This window comes from Aulonocara stuartgranti (genome assembly GCF_965226115.1).
Source record: "Aulonocara stuartgranti genome assembly, chromosome: 3".
Lineage (NCBI taxonomy): Eukaryota > Metazoa > Chordata > Actinopteri > Cichliformes > Cichlidae > Aulonocara > Aulonocara stuartgranti.
The window spans coordinates 5,854,103-5,881,798 of NC_138941.1; the positions used below are offsets into that span (position 1 = coordinate 5,854,103).

General features: G+C 42.8%; 3 protein-coding genes and 1 long non-coding RNA gene across 4 annotated transcripts in view; 3 read left to right on the forward strand and 1 right to left on the reverse strand.

Annotated features, from left to right (window-relative positions):
- LOC309702195 (protein NLRC3-like) overlaps window positions 1-27,696 on the forward strand; it is a 78,601-nt gene that overhangs the window by 15,097 nt on the left and 35,808 nt on the right. The window lies entirely within an intron of this gene.
- LOC309697132 (NACHT, LRR and PYD domains-containing protein 12-like) overlaps window positions 1-27,696 on the forward strand; it is a gene marked incomplete at its 5' end in the record, with an annotated part of 47,566 nt that overhangs the window by 11,312 nt on the left and 8,558 nt on the right. The window contains 6 exons of the mRNA XM_082518797.1: window positions 3,174-3,347; window positions 8,501-8,669; window positions 18,479-18,651; window positions 20,685-20,864; window positions 22,930-23,103; window positions 27,497-27,665. Coding sequence (XP_082374923.1) covers window positions 3,174-3,347; window positions 8,501-8,669; window positions 18,479-18,651; window positions 20,685-20,864; window positions 22,930-23,103; window positions 27,497-27,665 — 1,039 coding nt within the window. The remainder of the gene's footprint in view (window positions 1-3,173; window positions 3,348-8,500; window positions 8,670-18,478; window positions 18,652-20,684; window positions 20,865-22,929; window positions 23,104-27,496; window positions 27,666-27,696) is intronic.
- Window positions 12,029-27,696, forward strand: part of LOC309702246 (uncharacterized protein) — a 139,708-nt gene continuing 124,040 nt past the window's right edge. The window contains exon 1 of the mRNA XM_082526800.1: window positions 12,029-12,081. The gene's annotated coding sequence lies outside the window, so the exon portion shown is untranslated. The remainder of the gene's footprint in view (window positions 12,082-27,696) is intronic.
- Window positions 12,320-13,534, reverse strand: LOC309702518. The gene is made up of 3 exons (XR_014275582.1): window positions 12,984-13,534; window positions 12,787-12,898; window positions 12,320-12,706 (listed from the first exon to the last, which is right to left on the reverse strand). It is a non-coding gene; the product is annotated as an uncharacterized lncRNA (long non-coding RNA).

Consider the following 27,696-nt stretch of genomic DNA (forward strand, 5'->3'; position numbering starts at 1 on the left):
AAAAAAAAATCCATGAATTCACATGGTAGGATTTGTAAAGAATTTATCCGTAAATCAGGGTGGCAAATAAGTATTTGGTCAATAACAAAAATACAACTCAATACTTTGTAACATAACCTTTGTTGGCAATAACAGAGGTCAAACGTTTACTATCGGTCTTTACCAGGTTTGCACACACAGTAGCTGGTATTTTGGCCCATTCCTCCATGCAGATCTTCTCGAGAGCAGTGATGTTTTGGGGCTGTCGCCGAGCAACACGGACTTTCAACTCCCGCCACAGATTTTCTGTGGGGTTGAGGTCTGGAGACTGGCTAGGCCACTCCAGGACTTTCAAATGCTTCTTACGGAGCCACTCCTTTGTTGCCCGGGCGGTGTGTTTTGGATCATTGTCATGTTGGAAGACCCAGCCTCGTTTCATCTTCAAAGTTCTCACTGATGGAAGGAGGTTTTGGCTCAAAATCTCACGATACATGGCCCCATTCATTCTGTCCTTAACACGGATCAGTCGTCCTGTCCCCTTGGCAGAAAAACAGCCCCATAGCATGATGTTTCCACCCCCATGCTTCACAGTAGGTATGGTGTTCTTGGGATGCAACTCAGTATTCTTCTTCCTCCAAACACGACGAGTTGAGTTTATACCAAAAAGTTCTACTTTGGTTTCATCTGACCACATGACATTCTCCCAATCCTCTGCTGTATCATCCATGTGCTCTCTGGCAAACTTCAGACGGGCCTGGACATGCACTGGCTTCAGCAGCGGAACACGTCTGGCACTGCGGGATTTGATTCCCTGCCGTTGTAGTGTGTTACTGATGGTGACCTTTGTTACTTTGGTCCCAGCTCTCTGCAGGTCATTCACCAGGTCCCCCCGTGTGGTTCTGGGATCTTTGCTCACCGTTCTCATGATCATTTTGACCCCACGGGATGAGATCTTGCGTGGAGCCCCAGATCGAGGGAGATTATCAGTGGTCTTGTATGTCTTCCATTTTCTGATGATTGCTCCCACAGTTGATTTCTTCACACCAAGCTGCTTGCCTATTGTAGATTCACTCTTCCCAGTCTGGTGCAGGTCTACAATACTTTTCCTGGTGTCCTTCGAAAGCTCTTTGGTCTTGGCCATGGCGGAGTTTGGAGTCTGACTGTTTGAGGCTGTGGACAGGTGTCTTTTATACAGATGATGAGTTCAAACAGGTGCCATTCATACAGGTAACGAGTGGGGGACAGAAAAGCTTCTTAGAGAAGACGTTACAGGTCTGTGAGAGCCAGAGATTTTCCTTGTTTGAGGTGACCAAATACTTATTTTCCACCCTGATTTACGAATAAATTCTTTACAAATCCTACCATGTGGATTCATGGATTTTTTTTTTCACATTCTGTCTCTCACAGTTGAAGTGTACCTCTGGTGCAAATTACTGACCTCTGTCATCATTTTAAGTGGGGGAACTTGCACAATCGGTGGCTGACTAAATACTTTTTTGCCCCACTGTAGATAAATGCTCAGATTTACACGTTTAGTGTCTCACAAAGGGTTGAAAAGTGAATGTGCACAGAGAGGTTGGTGGTGAGACGGGCACTTCCAGCACTGTAGATGTGTTCCAGCTCAGTGTTCGTGGAAATAATCCAGAGAGCAGGATTCCTTGATGAATGTCACATCTTCTTAAAGTTATAATCCACAGGGAAAACTGTGAAACTGTCGATCTGATATCTACTCAACCAATCAGGTGTTTACATCCCCTTCACTGATCTTCAGCCTCACCTTATCATCACCCCCTCTCTCTCTCTTTTACATCTGAATTATCTTCACTTCACATTTCAGTCAGTTCAGATTTCATTAGCACGTTCACTTTAGCATAATCCATTTTAATCCAAACACCTTTCTCTTTAAACTCTGTTTGTCAGTCACAGTATATCCAGTACAATCCTCTTTTTCACTGCGTCACACACATTCAGAGATCAGAGTGTCCTGTGTGTGCTCTCATTCACTCACACACACTCTTATATGGCTGAAGTCTGTTTGTACACAGGCTAATCTGGGACTCTCCACTATTTGACCCTTGAAATAAAGAAGCTTCTTGGATGAGAGGTGAAAGGCGAAACGTCTTCAAAAAACTTAAAGAAGTCCAGATGCCTTTTTTTCTAAGCTCTTTAGATAACTGCGAACCTTCACAGAAACCTCATCAGTGGGACTCTCAGAGCTACCGGCCCTTTGCTACAATCACAAAGATCTTCATTGAAATCAATGATATCAAAGCTGGAATTATATGAGTCCAAGTCTTCTGCTGATTCAGCATCACATTCATCTTTGGTCCTTGTTCTGCATCCCCACCATGGACTTCATTCCTTTCCAAGCCAGCCTTGAGTGTCCTTTATTCAGCTCATCCTCTGCTTTACTTTTAGACCTGATTTTAGCTGCTTTATCTCTCTTTCAACAAGTTTCTGTGCCTCGATCTTTTTCTTCTCTCCCTCATAACAAGACAGCTTCTTCTGACTGAGAACATGTTGGAGTGATTTACTAATCAAGGGCTGATTTTTGGGGAAAATAGTTCCTGTTTTCAAAGTAATCTCCATTTTTCCCAGAAAGAAATGTAAGTAGAAATCGATGATCTAAGTGTGAACACGAGCCTTTAAAAAGGCTCTACTGAGGCTGCTGCCAGTGGTCAAAGCCTCCAACAAAGCTCTGTGAGTAAATCTGTGATCATAGCTTTAGCTTTTAAATGTTTATTCTAGTTAACACAGATCAGGTGGAACAACTCAAATAAACTATCAAAAATATTAAGTGGTCATCGGTACTCAGTTTGTTCAATACTGAATACAATGGAGCACAAATTGTCCACGTTTCTGAAATATTTCTGGGTGTAACTGTCACCAAAGTGCAATTTAGACCTGGCCTGTGGTTGTTATCTAAGTGATAATCATCAATTCTACTAAAACAAATACAAAATAAAGAAGTTTGACACATTCTGTTGATATCAAAAGCACACTGAACAATTCAGTGTTGTTTTACTGCTGTTCTCTCTTCACTTCTTCTCCTCTGATTCTCTCCACATGTTGCTCTGCATCAGTGCTCAGTTTCCTGACAAAAACAAGATGAAATATTGCTAAATATAATAGTATCTCATTACGCTTCAACATAAGTGTTTTATTTTTGTAATTGTTTATCTGTTATTTTTCAGACTGAGTCACTGTGACCTGTCAGAGAGAAGCTGTGAAGCTCTGGCCTCAGGTCTCAGCTCTCAGACCTCTAATCTGAGACAGCTGGACCTGAGTAACATCAACCTGAAGGATTCAGGCGTGAAGCTTCTGTCTGAAGGACTGAAGAGTCCACACTGTACACTGGAAACTCTCAGGTGAGATCAAGCATTTTTCTTTCATCAACTGACAGAATTAGCAGATTAATAATAAGGCAGTCCTCTAATAAGAGGAGAAGTGGAGGTGTTTTGAAGGGCAACATACTCTTATGTTAACAAGACAGGAAGTAGTTCCTGGGAACTGCTTCCTTTGTTATTGTCTAAGTACACTCAACAAAAATATAAATGCAACACCTTTGTTACTGCTCCCATTCCCCATGGGATGGACGTAGAGACCTAAAATTGAGAGCATACTCACCGGACATGTCACCCATTGAGCATGTTCGGGATGTGCTTGACCGGCGTATACGACAGCGTGTACCAGTTCCCACGAATATCCAACAACCTCGCACAGCCATTGAAGTGGAGTGGACCAACATTCCACAGGCCACAATTGACAATCTGATAGACTCCATGCGACGATGTGTTGCACTGCATGAGGCAAATGGTGGTCACACAAGATACTGACCGGTTCTGGGTCCCAGACCCCCAATAACGCAAAAAACTGCACATTCCAGGGTGGCCTTTTGTTGTGGGCAGTCTGAGGTACACCTGTGCACTACTCATGATGTCAGATCAGCATCCTGATGTGGCACACCTGTGAGGTGGGATGGATTATCTCAATATAGCAGATGTGCCCACTACCACACATTTGGACTGATTTGTGACCACTGTTTGGGAGGGATGGTTATATTGTGTATCTGGAATGAATTTTAGGTCTCTACGTCCATCCCATGGGGAATGGGTGCAGTAACAAAGGTGTTGCGTTTATATTTTTGTTCAGTGTAGAAACATGATGGTGAAACAGTGATGAGTTTGCAGAGGTGAATCCACAGCACACAACACAACAATGCTGTTGCGAGCTGAAAGCAGACTTCTCACAGATTCTGAGACTGCAGGTTTCATCACTGTCCAACCAAAATTCACTGAACCAGCAGTAAATGAACGTCCAAAACTACACTTCATGTTTAAAAAACATATGATCAGGGGGATTTGTGTTTATATCTTTTTTGTGTGATCTGTTCACCTGCTGTTTCAGCTGTTTGGTGGTTGTTGAGATGGTTTTGTGAACTTTTAGCTGAGATCCTGACGTTTCTGTAGATACCACACATGTCTAATTACTTTGTACAGCATGAATGGCCATAACGAGGTTTTTAACAGTAAGAAAAGTTGTAAAACTTCAGAAAATATAGTTAAAAGTCCAAAACCTTCTACGTCTGGTGGCTTGTGGTAAGGAGCAGATCAAACGAGTAAAGAATTACGTTATAATTATAAATGGCTTCAACAGCACATTCAGGTCTGTGAGACTCATTCAGACACTGAGCCGTGGCTCTGTGCTACATGCACATATTTCTGCATCTCTGCCATTCAGACACACTTTATATATAGTTTATTTTATGTAGTATTCAATACTGAACTGTACATTTAGTCTTTTTAAAGGCAGCAAGTTTTATTCAGTGTTTTCATGAAAGCCTTATTTCTATCCATTTACTGCTATTAGGAAGAACACGTGAGGTTTAAGACCTGGACCAGTTTGAAACCTTTTGTCCTCCACAGTGGAAAATGGGTGGAAATAAAAATGGGTCTCACTTTAGCCAGCTCCTAATTTTATCAGTTCTACTCTCAGCGTCTCCTGTATATCTCCTGTATAAATGTTGCACTCAGCTTTGTGGTCTCCAATATCACTGAAATGCAGCCAGATGCTGCTCATTTTGCCTTTTCACTCTTTCCTGACACGCTTGCATTTCAATACAGCTCCCATTTCTCTGTGTACTGGTCTCTACCACTACCCTTGCTGTCTATGGGACATGTCCTCTTTCACATAATGGTATGATCCCAGTCTGTCTCTGAAAGTGTTTGGCCACATGGTTTGCTCATCAGAATAAAACCTCAGCCGTGCTCACATTGATTATCAGCAAGCCTGAAAATTCATCAATATTTGACATATGAAATTATCTCAAGGGCTGGATTTGGCCCACGGGCCATATGTTTGACACCCCTGGTTTACACAGTTTGGTATTCAATGTACAAGTGAGTTAGCTCTCAGCTAACTAGCAGACAAGCTAACTGCTGGGACTGCGTCTTTCTAACAAGAGCGTCAGACACTCAGACTGGTTTCCTTTGTGGATGATGATGTGTTCTCACACTGATCCTTCATGCTGATGCTGCCATCCACCCACTGCTCCTGGATTCATCATCTCCATCAGCCCTCACAATACTCCACCTTCTTCAGCTTCATGTTCAGCAGCCTGGATGGACAGTAATTCTTTCCATGGGTTATGGTGGGACATTGAGAGCTGAAGTCAAACAGCAGTGAGAATGAAAGACTGATTCATTTCTATTTAGTCTTGTGATGTGCAGCTTTGTTCAGAGCATTAAGGCCCAGCAAAGATTACTGAGGTCATAGAGTCCTGATGAAACCTGTGTGCTTATAGAAACTGAAACCAGATGAACCAGAATAGAAGGACATTAAAATGAAGTGTCAGCTACACAAAGGCAAAGCTATTCAGTTGTTGCTGTGAGTTATTTAAATGGAGGATGGAGTCAGACTTTAAGCTGCTGGACTCAGTCACTATATCCTGTTGTCCTCATAGAACCTGGACACACAGACTCACCTGTGACACAGTGACACACAGTGTGGGCTACACACACATTAGAAAGTGGATCAGTCACACTTGTGCAATCATTTGTTGTGCTGGGAAACCATGAACACTTTGAATCACATTAATGGCTTTGTTACAGCAACATTCAATCATGAGTTCAAAAGTAGTGCATTGTGTACTTATTTTAATAGTACTGCAGTATGAGAAGTGCAACATTCAGTGTGCAGAAACAGATCAGGTGCTTTCTAACAGCAGTGTTCCCTTTAACACAGCAGCAGTTCAAATATTTCTGTCAGTCTGAGCTGAAACATGAATCTAATCAAATATCAAATCAAAGTTCTTTGCCTCTGCCAGGACGTTAACATTTGATCTAGTTTTTTACAAAGTTCCCTCAGCGTCCAGAGCCACCAACATACCTTTGATCAACAGCAAGTGAACATTTATAAATGTGTGTTTGCAGAACAGGAAGCAGCAGAACTATTGTTCTGTTATCAGGCAGCAGCACAAACGCTCATCAGCTCATTTACTGTGCAGGACTTTGAGTGTGTGAAGTGTGTGTTTGTGCTGGATTTCCTTTGGAGAATCTCAGTCAGAAACCAGACAAAGAAAAACTCTTTCAACAGTCCAGGTTGAGTTGACAACATGAACTGCATTTATCTTCCTCTGACTTGACATGTTCTTCCTCCTCTGCACCGAGCCAGCTGCTAAGACTCACAAGCTCATTGACATTTTCTGATGATAAAGAAACTCTCTTCTTCTGCACAATATGAGCAGCAACAGAGAAGAAGCTTTCACAGGTACAGATGTTGCAGCTGTGGCCAAGTACATGTGCTGCATGTTGGAGCAGCACTCTAATGGACAGGCCTCTGTACTGATGGTGGGCTCTGCTCTGTATCCACCACACTGTTCTCAGCTGAGTCTTCCTCCTGTTCACAATCACACTCTGATCAAGCATGTTCACGTTGTAACGCCGTGGCTTTCGTAGTCTCTCCTTTTTCTACAGCTCATGTGTTCTTCTTGTGATGCTGCGTCTTGAGGCTCATACATGCCGTCATTTGTTGATCCTAAGAACGTTCCTCAGACCGACTTCTTCAACAACAGATAACTTTAGTTGTATCAACACTGCCTCCTGGAACAGTTTAAAATGAACATGTCAAAGATCTGTACCTGTCTCCATGTTTCTGTCCCCGCCCCTTTCTCTCTGTCCTGGGTCATGTGAGCGCTGCAGTAGTATTAGGCCCACCCTCAATGCTCCCATTGGCTGAGACCCATAATGACGCCCATTTCAAGCCAGCACTGATCAACATCCCTCCTGTGACCCATGGCTGTTATATTCAGAGCCAGTGAGCACTTTCACAATAATCATGATTTTAAAAACTGTGATTAAAATAATTGCTGACGTTAATCAGTTAATGAGTTAACGAGATAATAACAGGTTAAGTTGCCCTAATAATTAGACTTTGGTGACAAACTGATGTGATCTCCATGTTTCCTTTGTTGGACTGTGGGCGAGTGTCAGAACTGAATGTACTGAGTAACATGTGGAGTTTAAATATGTGTCAGTTCCAGTTTTAGAGCTCTAAAGTGCAGCTATCATGTTAGGAATATGTTAGGAATAGACAGGAACACTGAGCACACTGAGGTCAAATCTTTATTTTACCACTCGCTGCATTCTTGATGTTCATGAATTCAGCAGCTTCATGATTGTCTGCAGCATTAATCTCATATTTCCATTAAAGTGTTGAATTTGACTGTTTGATGTTCTTTATGATCTCTGGCACCAGTTCATCTGTAGGCTGAGCTCAGTCCATCCATTTAGTGAAATGATGTTTAAAGGTCTCCTTGTTCTGTGAGCGTGCACAGATCCTGAAGCAGAAAGCCTGGGTTACAGAGAAATGATCATCACTGTGATGATGCTCACCATCTCTGACTGGGATTTGAGGTTTTGTCAAAGCAGCAAAGAAAGCCTGGCTATGTTGGACTGGGTGTGGCAGCAGCTCCCAGTTTGAGTCCAGGAGACAGACGCCCTCTCTACTTTGAAGATCAGCTTCAAACTTTCCTTTTTGATAAAGCTTATAGTTCGAGCTGGATCAGGTGACCCTGAACCATCCCTTAGTTATGCTGCTATAGGCTTAGGCTGTTGGTGGACTTCCCATGATGCTCTGCTTTCTTCTCCCCTCTTTTCACTCCTGATGCTTTTATATGTCACTACTGCATGTCCTTAACTTTTGTCTCTCTGTTTTGTTCTTGTCTCTCTGAGCTCACCTCTTCTCTTTCCCCTCACGGTGCAACCAGTCATGGTAGATGCTCCTCCTGGAGCCTGTTTTCACTGGGAGGATCTTTGTGTCAAAGGGAGCTCTTCTTCCCACCATCACCAAGTGCTGCTCACAGTGGAGGCGGTTACCTTACACTGTTAAACAGCTTCAGATGACTGTTGTTGTCTGTTGGGTATTGTCACTTATAAATAAAGTTACAATGGATGGATAGATGTTATTGTGACAAAGAGAAAACAACTGTTGACAAACGGATTGTTGTTTTGTGTGTCTGCAGTCTGTCAGGCTGTCTGATCACAGAGGAAGGCTGTACTTCTCTGGCCTCACCTCTGAGCTCCAACCCCTCCCATCTGAGAGAGCTGGACCTGAGCTACAATCATCCAGGTCCCTCAGGAATGAAGCTGCTGTCGGCTGGACTGAAGGATCCAGGCTGGAGACTGGACACTCTCAGGTATGGAGAGAAAATCTGATAGAGGAGGAAGAGCTGGAAACATTTCCCGTGTCTATAACTCACTTCCTGTTTGTTTCCTGCAGATGACACATGAACAATCACACATGCAGGAATATTTTCAGGGACAGACACACTAGTCTAGCTGGATAGTTCATGGATATTTGTGTAGGGGTCTCCAAGGAGTCTGTTTGCAGGAACATTTAGGTCACAGGTGTACCTGATATAGATACCAGTGTACCTAATAAAGTGTCAGCTAACATTTGGAAATGGAAGCTTAAATAATGACAAACTGTACATTCACAGCTGAATTCACAATAAATTTGTTCTCAAGTGCACATTTTTCTGTTATTGTTCTCAAACAACAGAATGAGAATGAAATATTGATTCTAACAGGGCCCATAAACAGCATTAGCTTAGCAGCATTAGCTTATCAGAGTTTCTATCATGGTCACAGAAATCTTTAGCAGAGCAAAGTGGCCTACTTAGCAATAGCTGCTCAAGTTGTATAAAGCAAGAGAAAACAGTATTAGCATTAGCACATAATGCTAATTCACGTCAAAGTAGCATTAGTTAATAATGGCAGCCTACTTAGCATTAACTGCTCACTAATATAATGCTAATTCACCTCAAATTAGAATTAGCTGCTCACATTGTTAAAAGGGAAGGGAAAACAATATTAGCATTAGCTGCTAATAATTATTCACCTAATTAGAGTTAGCCCCTAATGGCAGCCTAGTTAGCATTAACTCCTGACATCAATATAATGCAGGGGAAAAGGGTTACCATTATCGGATAATGCTAATTTACATCAAATTAACAATAGTTAATAATGGTAGACTTCGTATCATTAGCTGCTGTCATTCTTACAAAGCAAAGGAAAACAATATGAGCATTAGCTGCTAATGCTTTTTCATCTAAAATTAGCATTAGCCACTAATGGCAGCCTACTTAGCATTAACTCCTCACTAATATAATGCTAATTCACGCTAATTTACTCATATATGCTTAGAGTTGTATAATCGATTGGATGATGATAGAGGTTTGATCCTGAGTAGTCTGTAAAGACTCTGTGTGCCTTCCAGAGTGCTCTGGCATGCACACACCACTTGGGGCCATGAGAGAGGTCGTACCCTCTCTTACTGATTTATGGTGTAGGACAGGGGTCTCAAACTCAATTTAGCTGGGGGCCGCTGCAGGCAGAGTCTGGGTGAGGCTGGGCCGCATTAGGTTTTCCACAAGAAAGGCATGGTTAAAAAATTCCAATCCTCTCAAATCTCTTTATTTTTATTTTTTAACACAAAATATGAAAAATAAATAAACAAATTAACAATTAATAAGAAAATAAATCAATCTGTAAAACATAAATAAAATAATAATAAGATATTTTTAGTCAGTGAACTTGTGTGTTTCTTTCAGTCTTCTATATCTGCTGTATTTAGATTGAAATGTCTGTATTAACAGTTCTATAACCTTCTTCTGAACATGAATGGAACACTGTAGAAAATGAACTGTTCTTCTGAACATGGCTTCTCTTGCCTACTCCTTGCTGCTAGAGACCTGGCAGCGTTTCCTCTCGCATAGCCGAGCCAGATTTGGCCTGAGGGAGGAAGCAGTTGCGACCCTCAGTATGTCTTGAAGATGATCATCCGTAAGTCTGGACCTGTACTTGGACTTATTGAAGTTCAAAGTGGAGAAGAGCTTTTGGCACAAGTATGTGCTACCAAAAAGGCACATGGTCCACTTGAACATTCGGGAAAGCCGAGGGAAACTAGGGCTCAAGTCTCTCAAAAATTGTCCAAGCTTGTCTGCTTTTCCACTCACCTCCCTGAACTTTGCTTTGAGTTCAGAGTTGCACTGCAGCTCAATGAGCTCCATTTGAAGCACAGAAGGGGCATCTTGCACATCAAAGGAGACGGGGTCCGCAAAAATGTGAAAGGTGGCTCTGTGTGTCTTGAAGTCAGCAAACCTGTGATCAAATTCCTCCTGTAGCCTCAAAATGACATCAACATACTCGTCAGCACTGAATGGTGTGCCTGCATCCACGAGTGCCTTGCATGCTGGGAAATGGCAAAGGTTTGTCTGAGAGAGCTGAGCTTTCCAGAGCGCCAGTTTTGTGGAGAATGCTCTCACGTTGTCATAGGCAGCACTGACAAGTTGCCCCTGGCCTTGTAACGTCTTGTTCTGGGCCCTGTTTCAGGAAGCCGGTTTAGAAAACTCAGAGTGAAAAACGATACGCAGGGTTGAGTAACCCCGAACTGTCCAACTCGGAATATTCGGTTTCAGAAAGGCTGATAACAAGTAGTTCAGTCAACGCGGAGTTGCTTTAACCCCAAGTGAAGCGCGCGGACGAGGATACATAAAGCCCTGATCAGTGGAGCACAGATTAAGCGAGTCACCATGGAGACGGAGGGAAAGAAGGCGCGGTCAATGTATCTTACAGCGCTTGAGGCCGAAATTCTGATGGCAGCATATGCCGATAACATGCAAATTCCGCGGAAAAAAGTAACACAGCCACAGCTGCAAAAGACAGGGAGCATGCATGGCAAAACATAGCCGACAGAGTCAATGCGTGAGTGTTAATATAAACATTGATCGAGGGATTTCCACCCATTTAACACGTTATTTTATCACATGTTATTTTATTTGTTATTTTATACATTTTATTTTGTGATGTGATGTGAGCGCAGGTGCAACCCAACAGGCCCCAAACGTTCCTGGCAGCAAGTAAAAATGAAATATAAAAATATAGTCCAAACAGGTGAGGTGTAATTGTATTATGAGCCATAGTGCTTGGTCTGTTTGTCCCATGTAAATCAATTGCAGTTAGAGGCTACATTAATTTTCTTTCTGTAAGCACTTATTGAAATTATCTGAGCACATTACAAGTACATATTTGCTTACTCTGTATGCTCAAATGTGACCCGTTATAGCCAACAGAAAAAAAGCGGAGGCCCGAAAAACAGGTGGGGGTCCTCCACCACCACCACTCACAGAGGCTGAGCAGTTGGCCCTCAGCCAAAACAGTGGGCGCCCTGTGGCCGAAGGCATCTCTGCGGGGACATCCTCTGAGTCAATAACCCCGCAAGACACAAGTGCCTACATAGGGGGTAAATTCAAAATAATACATGATGTGCATACATCCTTTCTTCACAGTCACCTTTGCAGTGCTGCTCATTCATTTGATAAACTCTTTACCATAATGGATTATTTTGTAGTGAAGTTATTTTCCTACTGATTTTGCCTTCCCTCAGCCTTGGTTGTCTTTGAGAGCATAATGACAATGAAGTGTAAGGTGATTGGTATGTTTGTTAATTGCCATTTGGTCCCTTGTAAGTTATAAGTGTACTGATGATGATGGTGTACTGCATCTGGTGCAGCCTCCTGTTGAGCCAGACCAACATGCAGTTGTGAGTACTCTCAATACTCCACAGATTATATGAGTGTACAGTAGAACTGCAATGTTGTTTATTTCTTTACTACAGGAAAATAATGAAGAAACATTGACAGCTGTTACAGAGGAGGAAGCAACAGAGACACTTTATGAGGTTTACATCTTTTAATACTTTGTGTACAGGAAACACTGGCGACCAATAAAGCCAGTTGAACAAAAAATCTGTTTATTCTTCTTTCAACATGTTGAGGTGATGGGTCAAAAGAAATGATTGTGACATATGGTGTCTCTGACTGCGCTTCCATCTTGTATGTCCGTGGGAGGGTCAGGATGTTCATGGTTTGGATCACTGCTGATGTTTGGTTCAGAAGGACAGTGTTCTCCTCTAATTGTGGCAATGTTGTGAAGAATCACACATGCCACAATAATGTCACATGCCCTTTCTGGGGTGACCCTGAGTCTTTGCAGGCACTGGAACCGGGCCTTAAGCATTCCGATAGTCATTTCAACTCTGGCTCTTGTCCTGCAATTAGCCAGATTATATCGCTGCTGTGGGCCCGGTTCAGGGTCAGGGTAAGGGGTAAGCAAATAGGGTAAACATGGATACCCCCTATCACCAAGCAAGTAGCCAGTGAACTCTCCTAAGACAGAAGGATACACTTCAGTTCAAATGTCCCTGAAGCAATTGGTCTTTATATATTTTAAAGTATTCTCAACTCACCATGTCCAAATTTTGTGCTCAGTGTACATTCACGGAATATTTGTGAGTCATGGACAGAGCCTGGCCGCTTGGCTTCCACATTTGTGATAATGTTGGCAGCATCACATATGATCTTCACAGTGCAGAGAACACAAATTAGCATCCATTACTATAATGAAATAATTTGTTAGTCTGAAATGCTACAGGGAACTATGTACCTGTACATTAATGCTGTGGAAAGACTTCCTGTTCACATAGTCTCCTTCATTTACTGAAGGAGCAATGATTGGAATGTGAGTGCCATCTATACAGCCAATCACGCCTGGGAACCGTGAAAATAAATGTACAATTTAAGTAGTAGTTCAAGTATCACCACATCATACATTAAGTTTTGGTCATCCTGATACCTGCAATTTTGTGGCATCCCTCTTTGATGAATCTTGTGGGTCTATGACCGGGGAACACCACAAACGAGTACAGGAGACGTTTCAGTGCAACTGTAACATTCCTGACTGCCCGACAGACGGTAGCCTTGGAAACGTGCTCAGCGTCACCAATATTATACAGAAAGCTCCCGTTTGCAAGAAACCGAAGTGCAATACAAATAATATGTAATGAACTGAGAGCATGTCCGCGATGTGTCACATGCGTAATATATGGCCTGAGGATGTTATCCAAATAAATTATAGATTGTGCTGAGAAACGGTAACGTTCACACAGAAAATCATCAGGAAATGATAAAATGTCCAAACGCGCTCTGATCACTCTCTCCCGGCGGTGAGCTCTGCGGAGAATTTGGGCTTCAACATATACTGGCTCTTCAAGGAAGGGGCACGCCATGTCCGACACTTCCTACTGTCAGGTTTCCGACAAAGGGGCGGAGACAGTCAGGGTTAGTTGTAGTAAACCTGCTAGGGGGCAGGTTAGCTTCACGGAGTGTGTCGTCATAGGCTTCATCTGAATTCGCTTTGTGAAACCGAAAACCCAGAGTTTTCGTTAACTCAGGGTATACTTACTCAGTTTTTCCACTAAACCGGCTTCCTGAAACAGGGCCCAGGTCTTCCCTGCTTGTCCTGATACATAAACATGAGTATCCTTGCAGGTCAGATCTCATCAGTCACACCTGTTAGTGCAGTTCTCCTCTAGATTGTAGTGCTTGTTAAACTAGGATGATTTTAGGAGCCTGGACCGCAGATCTAAGGGAAGATATGACTTGGAAAGACTAAACCAACCTATTAGAGGTGTTCGCACTAACACAGATTAATCCTCAGATCTACACCTTTAGTGTCTCACAAAGGGTTGAAAAGTGAATGTGCACAGAGAGGTTGGTGGTGAGACGGGCACTTCCAGCACTGTAGATGTGATCCAGCTCAGTGTTCGTGGAAATAATCTGGAGAGCAGGATTCCTTGATGAATGTCACATCTTCTTAAAGTTATAATCCACAGGGAAAACTGTGAAACCGTCGATCTGATATCTACTCAACCAATCAGGTGTTTACATGCCCTTCAGGGCTTTCAGAGGGGGCAACAAAGAGGAGGTGAGGAAGACCCAGGTGTTACTAAAGGACAAGATCAGAGAGGCTAAGGACAATTACAGGAGGAAGCTGGAGTGGAAACTCCAGCAGAACAGCATGAGAGAGGTGTGGAGGGGCATGAAGACCATCACTGGATTCAGGCCAACCAACAGCAGGGGAGCTGAGGGAGGTGAGAATAGAGCCAATGAGTTGAATCTGTTTTTCAATAGATTCGACACCACAGTGTCTGCTCCCACCCCCACAACCTCACCTGTAGTCAGCCTGGAATCCAGAGCCACACCACTGTGCCAGCCTCTCTCTTCACATGTTGCCTCCTGTGAGATTCCTGACACCCCTCCCCCACCCATCACCTTCACTCAATACCAGGTTGAGATGCAAATGAGGAGACTTCACTCAGGCAAGTCTGCTGGACCAGACGGAGTGAGTCCCCTTGTCCTCAAGACCTGTGCCCCCCAGCTGTGTGGAGTCTTTCATAAACTGTTTATGCTGAGTCTGAGTCTGCAGAGGGTCCCGGTGATGTGGAAGACATCATGCCTCGTCCCTGTACCAAAGACGCCTCGTCCCAGTGGCCCCCAGGATTACAGGCCCGTGGCATTGACCTCCCACATCATGAAGACCCTGGAAAGGCTCATCCTGGACCAGCTGCGACCCATAGTAAGACCACATCTGGATCCCCTTCAGTTCGCTTATCAGCCTCGTCTCGGAACTGAGGACGCCATCATCTACCTGCTCAATCGTGTCTACACCCATCTGGACCAGCCGGCGAGCACTGTGAGGGTCATGTTTTTTGACTTTTCCAGTGCTTTCAACACCATCAGGCCGACCCTCCTGGGTGATAAGTTAGCAGCGATGCAGGTGGATGCTTCTCTGGTGTCCTGGATTGTTGATTACCTGACAGGAAGACCACAATATGTACGTCTCCCACAGTGTGTGTCTGACAAGGTGATCAGCAACACAGGGGCACCACAGGGGACTGTCCTCTCCCCCTTCCTCTTCACCCTCTACACCACAGACTTCAGCCACTGCACAGAGACCTGCAATCTTCAGAAGTTCTCTGATGACTCTGCGGTGGTTGGATGCATCAGCAGGGATGATGAGACAGAGTACCGGGCTGTGGTCGACTCCTTTGTCACGTGGTGTGAGCAGAATCATCTGCAGCTCAACGTGGCAAAGACCAAGGAACTGATCGTGGACTTCAGGAAGACCAGGAAACACTTGACCCCTGTTTCAATCCAGGGGGTCAGTGTTGACATTGTGGAGGACTATAAATACCTTGGAGTACACATTGACAATAAACTGGACTGGGCTAAAAACACCACAGCACTTTACAGGAAGGGCCAGAGTCGTCTCTATTTCTTGAGGCGACTGAGGTCCTTCAACATCTGCCAGAAAATGCTGAGGATTTTCTATGAGTCTGTTGTGGCCAGTGCGATCCTCTATGCTGTTGCATGCTGGGGGAGCAGGCTGAGGGTCGCAGATGCCAACAGACTTAATAAACTAATCCGTAAGGCCAGCAATGTTGTTGGGACGGAGCTGGACTCCCTCAAGGTGGTGTCGGAGAGGCGGATGCTGTCCAAGATAAAGACAATGTTGGATAACCCCTCCCACCCACTCCATGACATGCTGGTCAGTCACAGGAGCTCGTTCAGTGAGAGACTGAGATTACCAAAAAGCACCACTGAACGACACAGGAAATCATTCCTGCCTGTGGCTCCCTGTACAACGCATCCACTTAACACACTGTTTGCTACTACAACTACACATGTTTCTTTTCCAAATATTTATTTATGAGTGACTTATGTATGTATGTATGTATATATATGTATATATTGTACTATTCTTAGTTAGTGTATTGTCTGTCTTGTCTTAATGTTGTTTTAAAATGGAGCACTGTAACAAAAAATAATTTCCCCCAGGGATCAATAAAGTATTCTGATTCTGATTCACTGATCTCCAGCCCCACCTTATTATCAGTTTCTGTCTCTTTTACATCTGAATTATCTTCACTTCACATTTCAGTCAGTTCAGATTTCATTAGCACGTTCACTTTAGCATAATCCATTTTAATCCAAACACCTTTCTCTTTAAACTCTGTTTGTCAGTCACAGTATATCCAGTACAATCCTCTTTTTCACTGCGTCACACACATTCAGAGATCAGAGTGTCCTGTGTGTGCTCTCATTCACTCACACTCACTCTCATATGGCTGAAGTCTGTTTGTACACAGGCTGTCAGCTGGCCTGAGTTAGGCCTGTCTCTAAAATCATTATTTTATTACTTTTAGTCTGATTCATCAAAGCCAAACTCAAACATATTTATATTTACTGATTATGTTCTCATCAATAATTAACAGTCAGTACATTCAGATATGAATCATAATTCAGTGTTTAACATATTATCACAGATGGACTGCACAGGAGATCTCCTTTATGAAGAAACTGTGAAAGTTTGTCCAACAGTGGGAAACATTTCAGAGAACATCTCAGAGAATATCTGTGAAGCAGAAACTAAACATAATAATAGAAGAAAAGCCAAATAATGATCCAAATCCTGCTCTGAGACTATCAGACAGTAAAGGCTTCCAAAGACTGCTCACCTCTCAGACTTACTTAAAGATGCTGGTGCTGTCCACAGATCAGCTGACCTGCTGGGTCTCCATGATCAGCTTTGTTTCTTGGAGATAAAGGCTGAAGCCTTTAGAGCTTCAGTTCTCCAGAGCAGCAGGATGTCTGAGGTCCGCAGAAACACAAAAACACAGCAGCTAAAAATAGTTGTTCAAAGAAAACGAGGTGGGAGCTGCTGATTCCTGAGCTTTGATACTGGATTAGCTTCAGTAGTTATTCCAATCACTGCTGTAGGAGCTACATTTAGTCACAGCTGACTGTCTTCTTTGAACAATCACAATGACTACTGTTGTAAAAAACAAGCACACAAAGAACCAATGAGAGTGTAGAACATGATAAAGAGCTCCTGTGATGGTGGCAAAGAAATGAGCAGCAGACGGCCGTCTACATGTTGTAGTGGTTTACAGTCACCAGGGGGCGCCGTCACGGCCACTCAGTCAGTGGGCTGCTCTGCTTGTGCTGTTGTTGGTGAAGCTGAAGTGAAAGCGAATGTTAAAACAATGAAAAGTGTCCACTGCAGCCTCCATCTGAGCTTGTCATGTTCTTCTTCTTTGATCCTTCGTGTTTGTGCTGAACACTGCTGTCGCTCTCTTCCCTGTTCCCGCCCACTTTCTAACCAATCAGCATTGGAGCGTGCACAGCGTCGTCCACACTGAGCTTTGTTGTGAGCGCATGGACTCGTCTGCAGAACATTTGTATGGGCTCAAAATGTGGTCATAAATATTTTGTACTTGTAAATCAGGATTTGTATGTGTAAAAAGAATTTGTGTGTGCGTGAAAAAAATTTGTATGTGTAAAAAAGATTTGTGTGTGTGTAAAAAAAAGATTTGTGTGTGTCTGAAAAAAGATTTGTGTGTGGACTTAGCCAAAAAAAAAACCCTGCAAGTTACAAGTACGAATTTTGACCCTATTTTTCTTCCTTTCATCTGATTGGTCAATGTCATGTCAATCACAAATGTAACTATCCAATCAGAGAACAGATGGGTTTGTCTGTCGGAGGGGCACTTTTTTGACCTGACGTTCCCGTCACAAGTGTCTTCTAAGTGAAGCTACCAGGTTCAGGTCCAGCTCTGTTTATCTGGAGCTGCAGTAAATGATCCGTCCTCACAAAGCAACACAGACACCAGATATGCAAACACAGCATCATACAACACAACCAAGAGATCCAAAGAATTATCTCTGCATTTCTGTGGCTGATGCTGCTGGAACGAAGCTGTTTGAAACCTTGTTGTTCTGCACTTTGGGACCTGAAGAGGAACCTGAACCTCTGTGCAGAGGGTTCAACTCTGAGGATTCCTGTTCAGTTTTTTTTATTTCACACGGCAAAACTTGACAACTTTATGATAAATGTACGACTTCAATGTGAAAAATTCATTTTTTTTCTCTTGTTTGTTTGAAGCTGCTTCCTGTTGGCTTCAGCTGTTTGGAGTTTCCATTTTCTAAACTTCTACATTCTGAACCTTCTTCAGCTCTGAACAGATGATGAAACACTGAATGATTTCAAGCTCACACTTTGTCTAATAAACTTACATCTTTCATTCTTTATACAGATTGGAGAGCTGTGGTTTGTCAAAGATCAGCTGTGATTATCTGGCAGCAGCGCTGAAGTCCAACCCCTCCCATCTGAGAGAGCTGGACCTGAGTAACAATAACAACCTGCAGGATCCAGGAGTGAAGCATCTGTGTGGTTTCCTGGAGAGTCCAGGATGTGGACTTGAAACTCTGAGGTCAGTCAGCATGTTTTAGTTGTGCTGAGATGAATATGATGTGAAAGTTGTGCTAACACTAAACTGCAGACATCAGGCTGATATTATACTGATCCACACTGAGGATCTTCATGGTAAAGTCTGTTTTCTTCTTCTCTGGTTTAGTCCATTGACTGCAGCAGAACAATGTTCACATTTCAAACAGTGAGACTCAACGTATGGCCCGCGGCCCACACCTTTCCTGATTCAGAGAGAGGGGACCCTGATTAACTGTGTAGCTTCTTCCTCACAGTCCTAAGTATCAGACACAACAATGAATAATCCACAGCTGACTGTCTTTAGCAGGTCAAAGGTCACGGCACACAGCAGACAGTGGGAAATATTATAATTCTGATCATTTATCAGCACATATCCATATGTATAAAAACAAAGCTGACACTGTGAGACTTGATCAGAGGTGTGATCATCACAGCAGAGGCCTTTGTGTCAAAGTCACTGAGGATCAAACAGAAACACATGAAGCAGATTTTCCTGTTCTGGCTTTTTATAGCAGATAACCTTCAAAATATTCTGCAGTCGATCAAAAACTGAAGCAAACCATGAATCAACATGTGAACATGACCTGATGCTGCTGAAGTGAAGCAAAGTTACAGAGGTTTGATTACAGACACAGCTGAGAGTTTGTAATCTGTCATCATTTTAAAAGGTTTAAATTTCTTCAGTATTGAACAGCAGAATTGAGGCTTTGTTTTCGGAGGCCGACAGCAGTGAACACAACAGCAGACTGGTGCGTAATAAGCAGTGAATAATGCAGGAAACAGATTTTTGAAGGTAAACTGTTCTTGAAGTACACTGAGAGAGAGAGAGCTGTGCAGGAAGTAAACGTCAAAGTCAGAGAGAATTCATGACGATGTTCATCAAACGTAAAGCAGAGTTTGGATCTTCTTTTGCTGCAGGTTCACTCAGTTTTGGTTGGAGACAGATGAAACCTGCAGCTTCAGGATCTGTGAGCTGTCCACTTTCAGCCCCGGCGGCGTGTCCGTGTATGTGCCGTCGCGTGAACGATCCACGCTCTGTGTTTCCATCTTTGTGTGTTTAGCTGCTCTCATTTACTGTTTTATCTGTTTGCTTGTTGTTGAAATACTTTTGGGAGCTTTAACCTGAGATTCTGGCAAAATACATTTATATGAAAAATCGATTCAGGATTGAATGAATCAACATCGCTTTATTCAAATTAAAACCATTTAAATAGGAAAATCCATTTTTTTACAGCCGCCTCTAATGCTGGGTAATGTCAGCTGGTCCATGTGCAGCTGGCTGTGAGGCTCAGGGAGCGTCTACAAAGTGCAACACTGAAAGAACATCATCCATAAATATTGAGTAATAACTGGACTCTCATACAGCGAGACTCAAATGCCTTTAAACATCAGCTTATCCTGCTGATCCAAGTCCAACACTGAGTTTGTAAAAACATGTTTGTCAATCATTTTGTTTGGTTTCTGAGGAAAATGATTCAATAACTTGCTGCTAATACACAACATTTCATCATATTTCCTCAAATGAGTGTGTGATGTTCTTTCACTGTTGCACTTTGTAGACGCTCCCTGAGCACTGGTCTCACAGCCAGCTGCACATAGAGACCAGTGTTGTTAGTCCAGGTCAGAAGATGACTTGTTGGAATGAAAATGAGCTTGTAGTTTGTCTGCTTTAATAATGTGACTGGAAAAAGGTGTTGGACTTCAAATATGTCCATTTCTTTCACACTTCACCTTTAAAAGTGAAGCCATGTGGTTCCTGGAAGGAAAAACACGACTTTTTCAAGTCTTTGTCCTGTTTTTATGATAAATGTACGACTTTAATGTGAAACATCAGAGTTTTTTTCTCTTGTTGTGTTTGTTTGAAGCTGCTTCCTGTTGGCTTCGGCTGTTTGGAGTTTCCATTTTCTAAACTTCTACATTCTGAACCTTCTTCAGCTCTGAACAGATGATGAAACACTGAATGATTTCAAGCTCACACTTTGTCTAATAAACTTACATCTTTCATTCTTTATACAGATTGATGGACTGTGGTTTGTCAGAGATCAGCTGTGATTATCTGGCAGCAGCGCTGAAGTCCAACCCCTCGTATCCCAGAGTGCTGGACCTGAGTGGAACCTACAACAACCTGCAGGATTCAGGAGTGAAGCAGCTGTGTGTTCTTCTGGAGAATCCACGATGTCGATTTAAAACTCTGAGGTCAGTCACATGTTTTAGTTGTGCTGAGATGAATATGATGTGAAAGTTGTGCTGACACTGTGGATCAGTAGGCCCACACACCTCTATACAGGAAGTCTGGTTCTACTCTTTGTAGAACTTCTGATCCCTGATCCTCTGAGTCTGACTCAGTAGATAATGCAGAGTTCTGAGCTGATGTGGGTGAGAGGACTCAGGCAGCCTGACAGGGTTGATGTCCAGGTCTTCCCTGCTTGTCCTGATATACATAAACATGAGTATCCTTGCAGGTCAGATCTCATCAGTCACACCTGTTAGTGCAGTTCTCCTCTAGATTGTAGTGCTTGTTAAACTAGGATGATTTTAGGAGCCTGGACCGCAGATCTAAGGGAAGATATGACTTGGAAAGACTAAACCAACCTATTAGAGGTGTTTGCACTAACATAGATAAATACTCAGATTTACACGTTTAGTGTCTCACAAAGGGTTGAAAAGTGAATGTGCACAGAGAGGTTGGTGGTGAGACGGGCACTTCCAGCACTGTAGATGTGATCCAGCTCAGTGTTCATGGAAATAATCCGGAGAGCAGGATTCCTTGATGAATGTCACATCTTCTTAAAGTTATAATCCACAGGGAAAACTGTGAAACTGTCGATCTGATATCTACTCAACCAATCAGGTGTTTACATGCCCTTCACTGAACTCCAGCCCCACCTTATTATCAGTTTCTCTGTCTTTTACATCTGAATTATCTTCACTTCACATTTCAGTCAGTTCAGATTTCATTAGCACGTTCACTTTAGCATAATCCATTTTAATCCAAACACCTTTCTCTTTAAACTCTGTTTGTCAGTCACAGTATATCCAGTACAATCCTCTTTTTCACTGCGTCACACACATTCAGAGATCAGAGTGTCCTGTGTGTGCTCTCATTCACTCACACTCACTCTCATATGGCTGAAGTCTGTTTGTACACAGGCTAATCTGGGACTCTCCACCATTTGACACTAGAAATAAAGAAGCTTCTTGGATGAGAGGTGAAAGGTGAAACGTCTTCAAAGAACTTAAAGAAGTCCAGATGCCTTTTTTTCTAAGCTCTTTAGATGACTGCGAATCTTCACAAACACCTCATCAGTGGGACTCTCAGAGCTACCAGCCCTTTGCTACAATCACAAAGCTCTTCATTGAAATCAATGATATCAAAGCTGGAATCAAATGAGTCCAAGTCTTCTGCTGATTCAGCATCACATTCATCTTTGCTCCTTGTTCTGCATCCCCAACATGGACTTCATTCCTTTCCAAGCCAGCCTTGAGTGTCCTTTATTCAGCTCATCCTCTGCTTTACTTTTACACCTGATTTTAGCTGCTTTTCTTCTCTCCCTCATAACAAGACAGCTTCTTCTGACTGAGAACATGTTGGAGTGATTTACTAATCCAGGGCTGCTTATTGGGGAAAATACTTCCTGTTTCCAAAGTAATCCCCATTTTTCCCAGAATGAAATGTAAGTAGAAATAAATGATCTAAGTGAGAACATGAGCCTTTAAAAAGGCTCTACTGAGGCTGCTGCCAGTGGTCAAAGCCTCCAACAAAGCTCTGTAAGTACATATGTGATCATAGCTTTAGCTTTTAAATGTTTATTCTAGTTAACACAGATCAGGTGGAACAACTCAAATAAAATATCAAAAATATTAAGTGGTCATCGGTACTCAGTTTGTTCAATACTGAATACAATGGAGCACAAATTGTCCACGTTTCTGAAATATTTCTGGGTGTAAGTGTCACCAAAGTGCAATTTAGACCTGGCCTGTGGTTGTTATCTAAGTGATAATCATCAATTCTACTAAAACAAATACAAAATAAAGAAATTTGACACATTCTGTTGATATCAAAAGCACACTGAACAATTCAGTGTTGTTTTACTGCTGTTCTCTCTTCACTTCTTCTCCTCTGATTCTCTCCACATGTTGCTCTGCATCAGTGCTCAGTTTCCTGACAAAACAAGATGAAATATTGCTAAATATAATAGTATCTCATTACGCTTCAACATAAGTGTTTTATTTTTGTAATTGTTTATCTGTTATTTTTCAGACTGAGTCACTGTGACCTGTCAGAGAGAAGCTGTGAAGCTCTGGCCTCAGGTCTCAGCTCTCAGACCTCTAATCTGAGACAGCTGGACCTGAGTAACAATAACCTGAAGGATTCAGGCGTGAAGCTTCTGTCTGAAGGACTGAAGAGTCCACACTGTACACTGGAAACTCTCAGGTGAGATCAAGCATTTTTCTTTCATCAACTGACAGAATTAGCAGATTAATAATAAGGCAGTCCTCTAATAAGAGGAGAAGTGGAGGTGTTTTGAAGGGCAACATACTCTTATGTTAACAAGACAGGAAGTAGTTCCTGGGAACTGCTTCCTTTGTTATTGTCTAAGTAGAAACATGATGGTGAAACAGTGAAGAGTTTGCAGAGGTGGATCCACACAACACAACAATGCTGTTGCGTGCTGAAAGCAGACTTCTCACAGATTCTGAGGCTGCAGGTTTCATCACTGTCCAACCAAAATTCACTGAACCAGCAGTAAATGAACGTCCAAAACGACGCTTCATGTTTAAAAAACAGATGATCAGGGGGATTTGTGTTTACATCTTTTTTGTGTGATCTGTTCACCTGCTGTTTCAGCTGTTTGGTGGTTGTTGAGATGGTTTTGTGAACTTTTAGCTGAGATTCTGACGTTTCTGTAGATACCACACATGTCTAATTACTTTGTACAGCATGAATGGCCATAACGAGGTTTTTAACAGTAAGAAAAGTTGTAAAACTTCAGAAAATATAGTTAAAAGTCCAAAACCTTCTACGTCTGGTGGCTTGTGGTAAGGAGCAGATCAAACGAGTAAAGAATTACGTTATAATTATAAATGGCTTCAACAGCACATTCAGGTCTGTGAGACTCATTCAGACACTGAGCCGTGGCTCTGTGCTACATGCACATATTTCTGCATCTCTGCCATTCAGACACACTTTATATATAGTTTATTTTATGTAGTATTCAATACTGAACTGTACATTTAGTCTTTTTAAAGGCAGCAAGTTTTATTCAGTGTTTTCATAAAAGCCTTATTTTTATCCATTTACTGCTATTAGGAAGAACACGTGAGGTTTAAGACCTGGACCAGTTTGAAACCTTTTGTCCTCCACAGTGGAAAGTGGGTGGAAATAAAAATGGGTCTCACTTTAGCCAGCTCCTAATTTTATCAGTTCTACTCTCAGCATCTCCTGTATATCTCCTGTATAAATGTTGCACTCAGCTTTGTGGTCTCCAATATCACTGAAATGCAGCCAGATGCTGCTCATTTTGCCTTTTCACTCTTTCCTGACACGCTTGCATTTCAGTACAGCTCCCATTTCTCTGTGTACTGGTCTCTACCACTACCCTTGCTGTCTATGGGACATTTCCGTCCTCTTTCACATAATGGTATGATCCCAGTCTGTCTCTTAAAGTGTTTGGCCACATGGTTTGCTCATCAGTAGTGCATTGTGTACTTATTGTAATAGTACTGCAGTATGAGAAGTGCAACATTCAGTGTGCAGAAACAGATCAGGTGCTTTCTAACAGCAGTGTTCCCTTTAACACAGCAGCAGTTCAAATATTTCTGTCAGTCTGAGCTGAAACATGAATCTAATCAAATATCAAATCAAAGTTCTTTGCCTCTGCCAGGACGTTAACATTTGATCTAGTTTTTTACAAAGTTCCCTCAGCGTCCAGAGCCACCAACATACCTTTGATCAACAGCAAGTGAACATTTATAAATGTGTGTTTCCAGAACAGGAAGCAGCAGAACTATTGTTCTGTTATCAGGCAGCAGCACAAACGCTCATCAGCTCATTTACTGTGCAGGACTTTGAGTGTGTGAAGTGTGTGTTTGTGCTGGATTTCCTTTGGAGAATCTCAGTCAGAAACCAGACAAAGAAAAACTCTTTCAACAGTCCAGGTTGAGTTGACAACATGAACTGCATTTATCTTCCTCTGACTTGACATGTTCTTCCTCCTCTGCACCGAGCCAGCTGCTAAGACTCACAAGCTCATTGACATTTTCTGATGATAAAGAAACTCTCTTCTTCTGCACAATATGAGCAGCAACAGAGAAGAAGCTTTCACAGGTACAGATGTTGCAGCTGTGGCCAAGTACATGTGCTGCATGTTGGAGCAGCACTGTAATGGACAGGCCTCTGTACTGATGGTGGGCTCTGCTCTGTATCCACCACACTGTTCTCAGCTGAGTCTTCCTCCTGTTCACACTCTGATGAAGCACCAACAGGGCCAACTTCTTCTCTGGTGGCTCGGATGTTGTTGCTTCCACAGGTTTCCCTCCAACAACCCTCTGTTCCTGCAGTGAGTTCAGTAAGATCTGGGTAAACACTTGAGCTCCTTGAATCTGGCTCCAGCAGCAGTTTTCACATATACAATGTTGGCATTTTGCTTGCGTGTCTCCAGGTCTGTTCTGAATGTAGACTTGAATTTGACCACGTAGGCGGGGTCATCATCTGAGCTGTCCATCACCTGAGAGAGATGACAAAACACAGAATCACAGAGCATGAAACCAACGTTTCTCCTCCCAGAAGTTCAGTCACAGACCTGCAACAGAAACAAGAAGATTCAAATGACGCAGAGCTTTCATTTACTTATATCCACAAACATGTCCTCTACATATTCATGCTGTATTTACACACACATACAGAGGCTGTTTGTCTCTCACACACCGACAGGACACTGAGAAATACATCATGTTAAATATACCTGCAGGCTTCCAGCTGTGCGCTTTGTCCCTGTCAGCTGTGATCGCCATGGCAACCTTGGTGTTGTGCGTGATGCAGGGACGTGTTCAAAGGCAGACGTCTAGCAGCAGCATCATATTTGATGCACTATCTGTATGGAGTGTGCTGACTGTATTTCAAATGTCCCACTGCTGTGCAACATGAATCACATGTTCTGCACGTTTCTGTAACTCCCAGGTAACCATGGTTACCCAGCCACGCCCAGTAGTCTCCAGAGAGACCAACAGCTGTTTCATGTTGTAACACCGTGGCTTTCTCAGTCTCTCCTTTTTCTACAGCTCATGTGTTCTTCTTGTGATGCTGCGTCTTGAGGCTCATACATGCCGTCATTTGTTGATCCTAAGAACGTTCCTCAGACCGACTTCTTCAACAACAGATAACTTTAGTTGTATCAACACTGCCTCCTGGAACAGTTTAAAATGAACATGTCAAAGATCTGTACCTGTCTCCATGTTTCTGTCCCTGCCCCTTTCTTTCTGTCCTGGGTCATGTGAGCGCTGCAGTAGTATTAGGCCCACCCTCAATGCTCCCATTGGCTGAGACCCATAATGACGCCCATTTCAAGCCAGCACTGATCAACATCCCTCCTGTGACCCATGGCTGTTATATTCAGAGCCAGTGAGCACTTTCACAATAATCATGATTTTAAAAACTGTGATTAAAATAATTGCTGACGTTAATCAGTTAATGAGTTAACGAGATAATAACAGGTTAAGTTGCCCTAATAATTAGACTTTGATGACAAACTGATGTGATCTCCATGTTTCCTTTGTTGGACTGTGGGCGAGTGTCAGAACTGAATGTACTGAGTAACATGTGGAGTTTAAACATGTGTCAGTTCCAGTTTTAGAGCTCTAAAGTGCAGCTATCATGTTAGGAATATGTTAGGAATAGACAGGAACACTGAGCACACTGAGGTCAAATCTTTATTTTACCACTCGCTGCATTCTTGATGTTCATGAATTCAGCAGCTTCATGATTGTCTGCAGCATTAATCTCATATTTCCATTAAAGTGTTGAATTTGACTGTTTGATGTTCTTTATGATCTCTGGCACCAGTTCATCTGTAGGCTGAGCTCAGTCCATCCATTTAGTGAAATGATGTTTAAAGGTCTCCTTGTTCTGTGAGCGTGCACAGATCCTGAAGCAGAAAGCCTGGGTTACAGAGAAATGATCATCACTGTGATGATGCTCATCATCTCTGACTGGGATTTGAGGTTTTGTCAAAGCAGCAAAGAAAGCCTGGCTATGTTGGACTGGGTGTGGCAGCAGCTCCCAGTTTGAGTTCAGGAGACAGACACCCTCTCTACTTTGAAGATCAGCTTCAAACTTTCCTTTTTGATAAAGCTTATAGTTCGAGCTGGATCAGGTGACCCTGAACCATCCCTTAGTTATGCTGCTATAGGCTCAGGCTGTTGGTAGACTTCCCATGATGCTCTGCTTTCTTCTCCCCACTTTTCACTCCTGATGCTTTTATATGTCACTACTGCATGTCCTTAACTTTTGTCTCTCTGTTTTGTTCTTGTCTCTCTGAGCTCACCTCTTCTCTTTCCCCTCACCCTGCAACCAGTCATGGTAGATGCTCCTCCTGGAGCCTGTTTTCACTGGGAGGATCTTTGTGTCAAAGGGAGTTCTTCTTCCCACCATCACCAAGTGCTGCTCACAGTGGAGGCGGTCACCTTACACTGTTAAACAGCTTCAGATGACTGTTGTTGTCTGTTGGGTATTGTCACTTATAAATAAAGTTACAATGGATGGATAGATGTTATTGTGACAAAGAGAAAACAACTGTTGACAAACGGATTGTTGTTTTGTGTGTCTGCAGTCTGTCAGGCTGTCTGATCACAGAGGAAGGCTGTACTTCTCTGGCCTCACCTCTGAGCTCCAACCCCTCCCATCTGAGAGAGCTGGACCTGAGCTACAATCATCCAGGTCCCTCAGGAATGAAGCTGCTGTCGGCTGGACTGAAGGATCCAGGCTGGAGACTGGACACTCTCAGGTATGGAGAGAAAATCTGATAGAGGA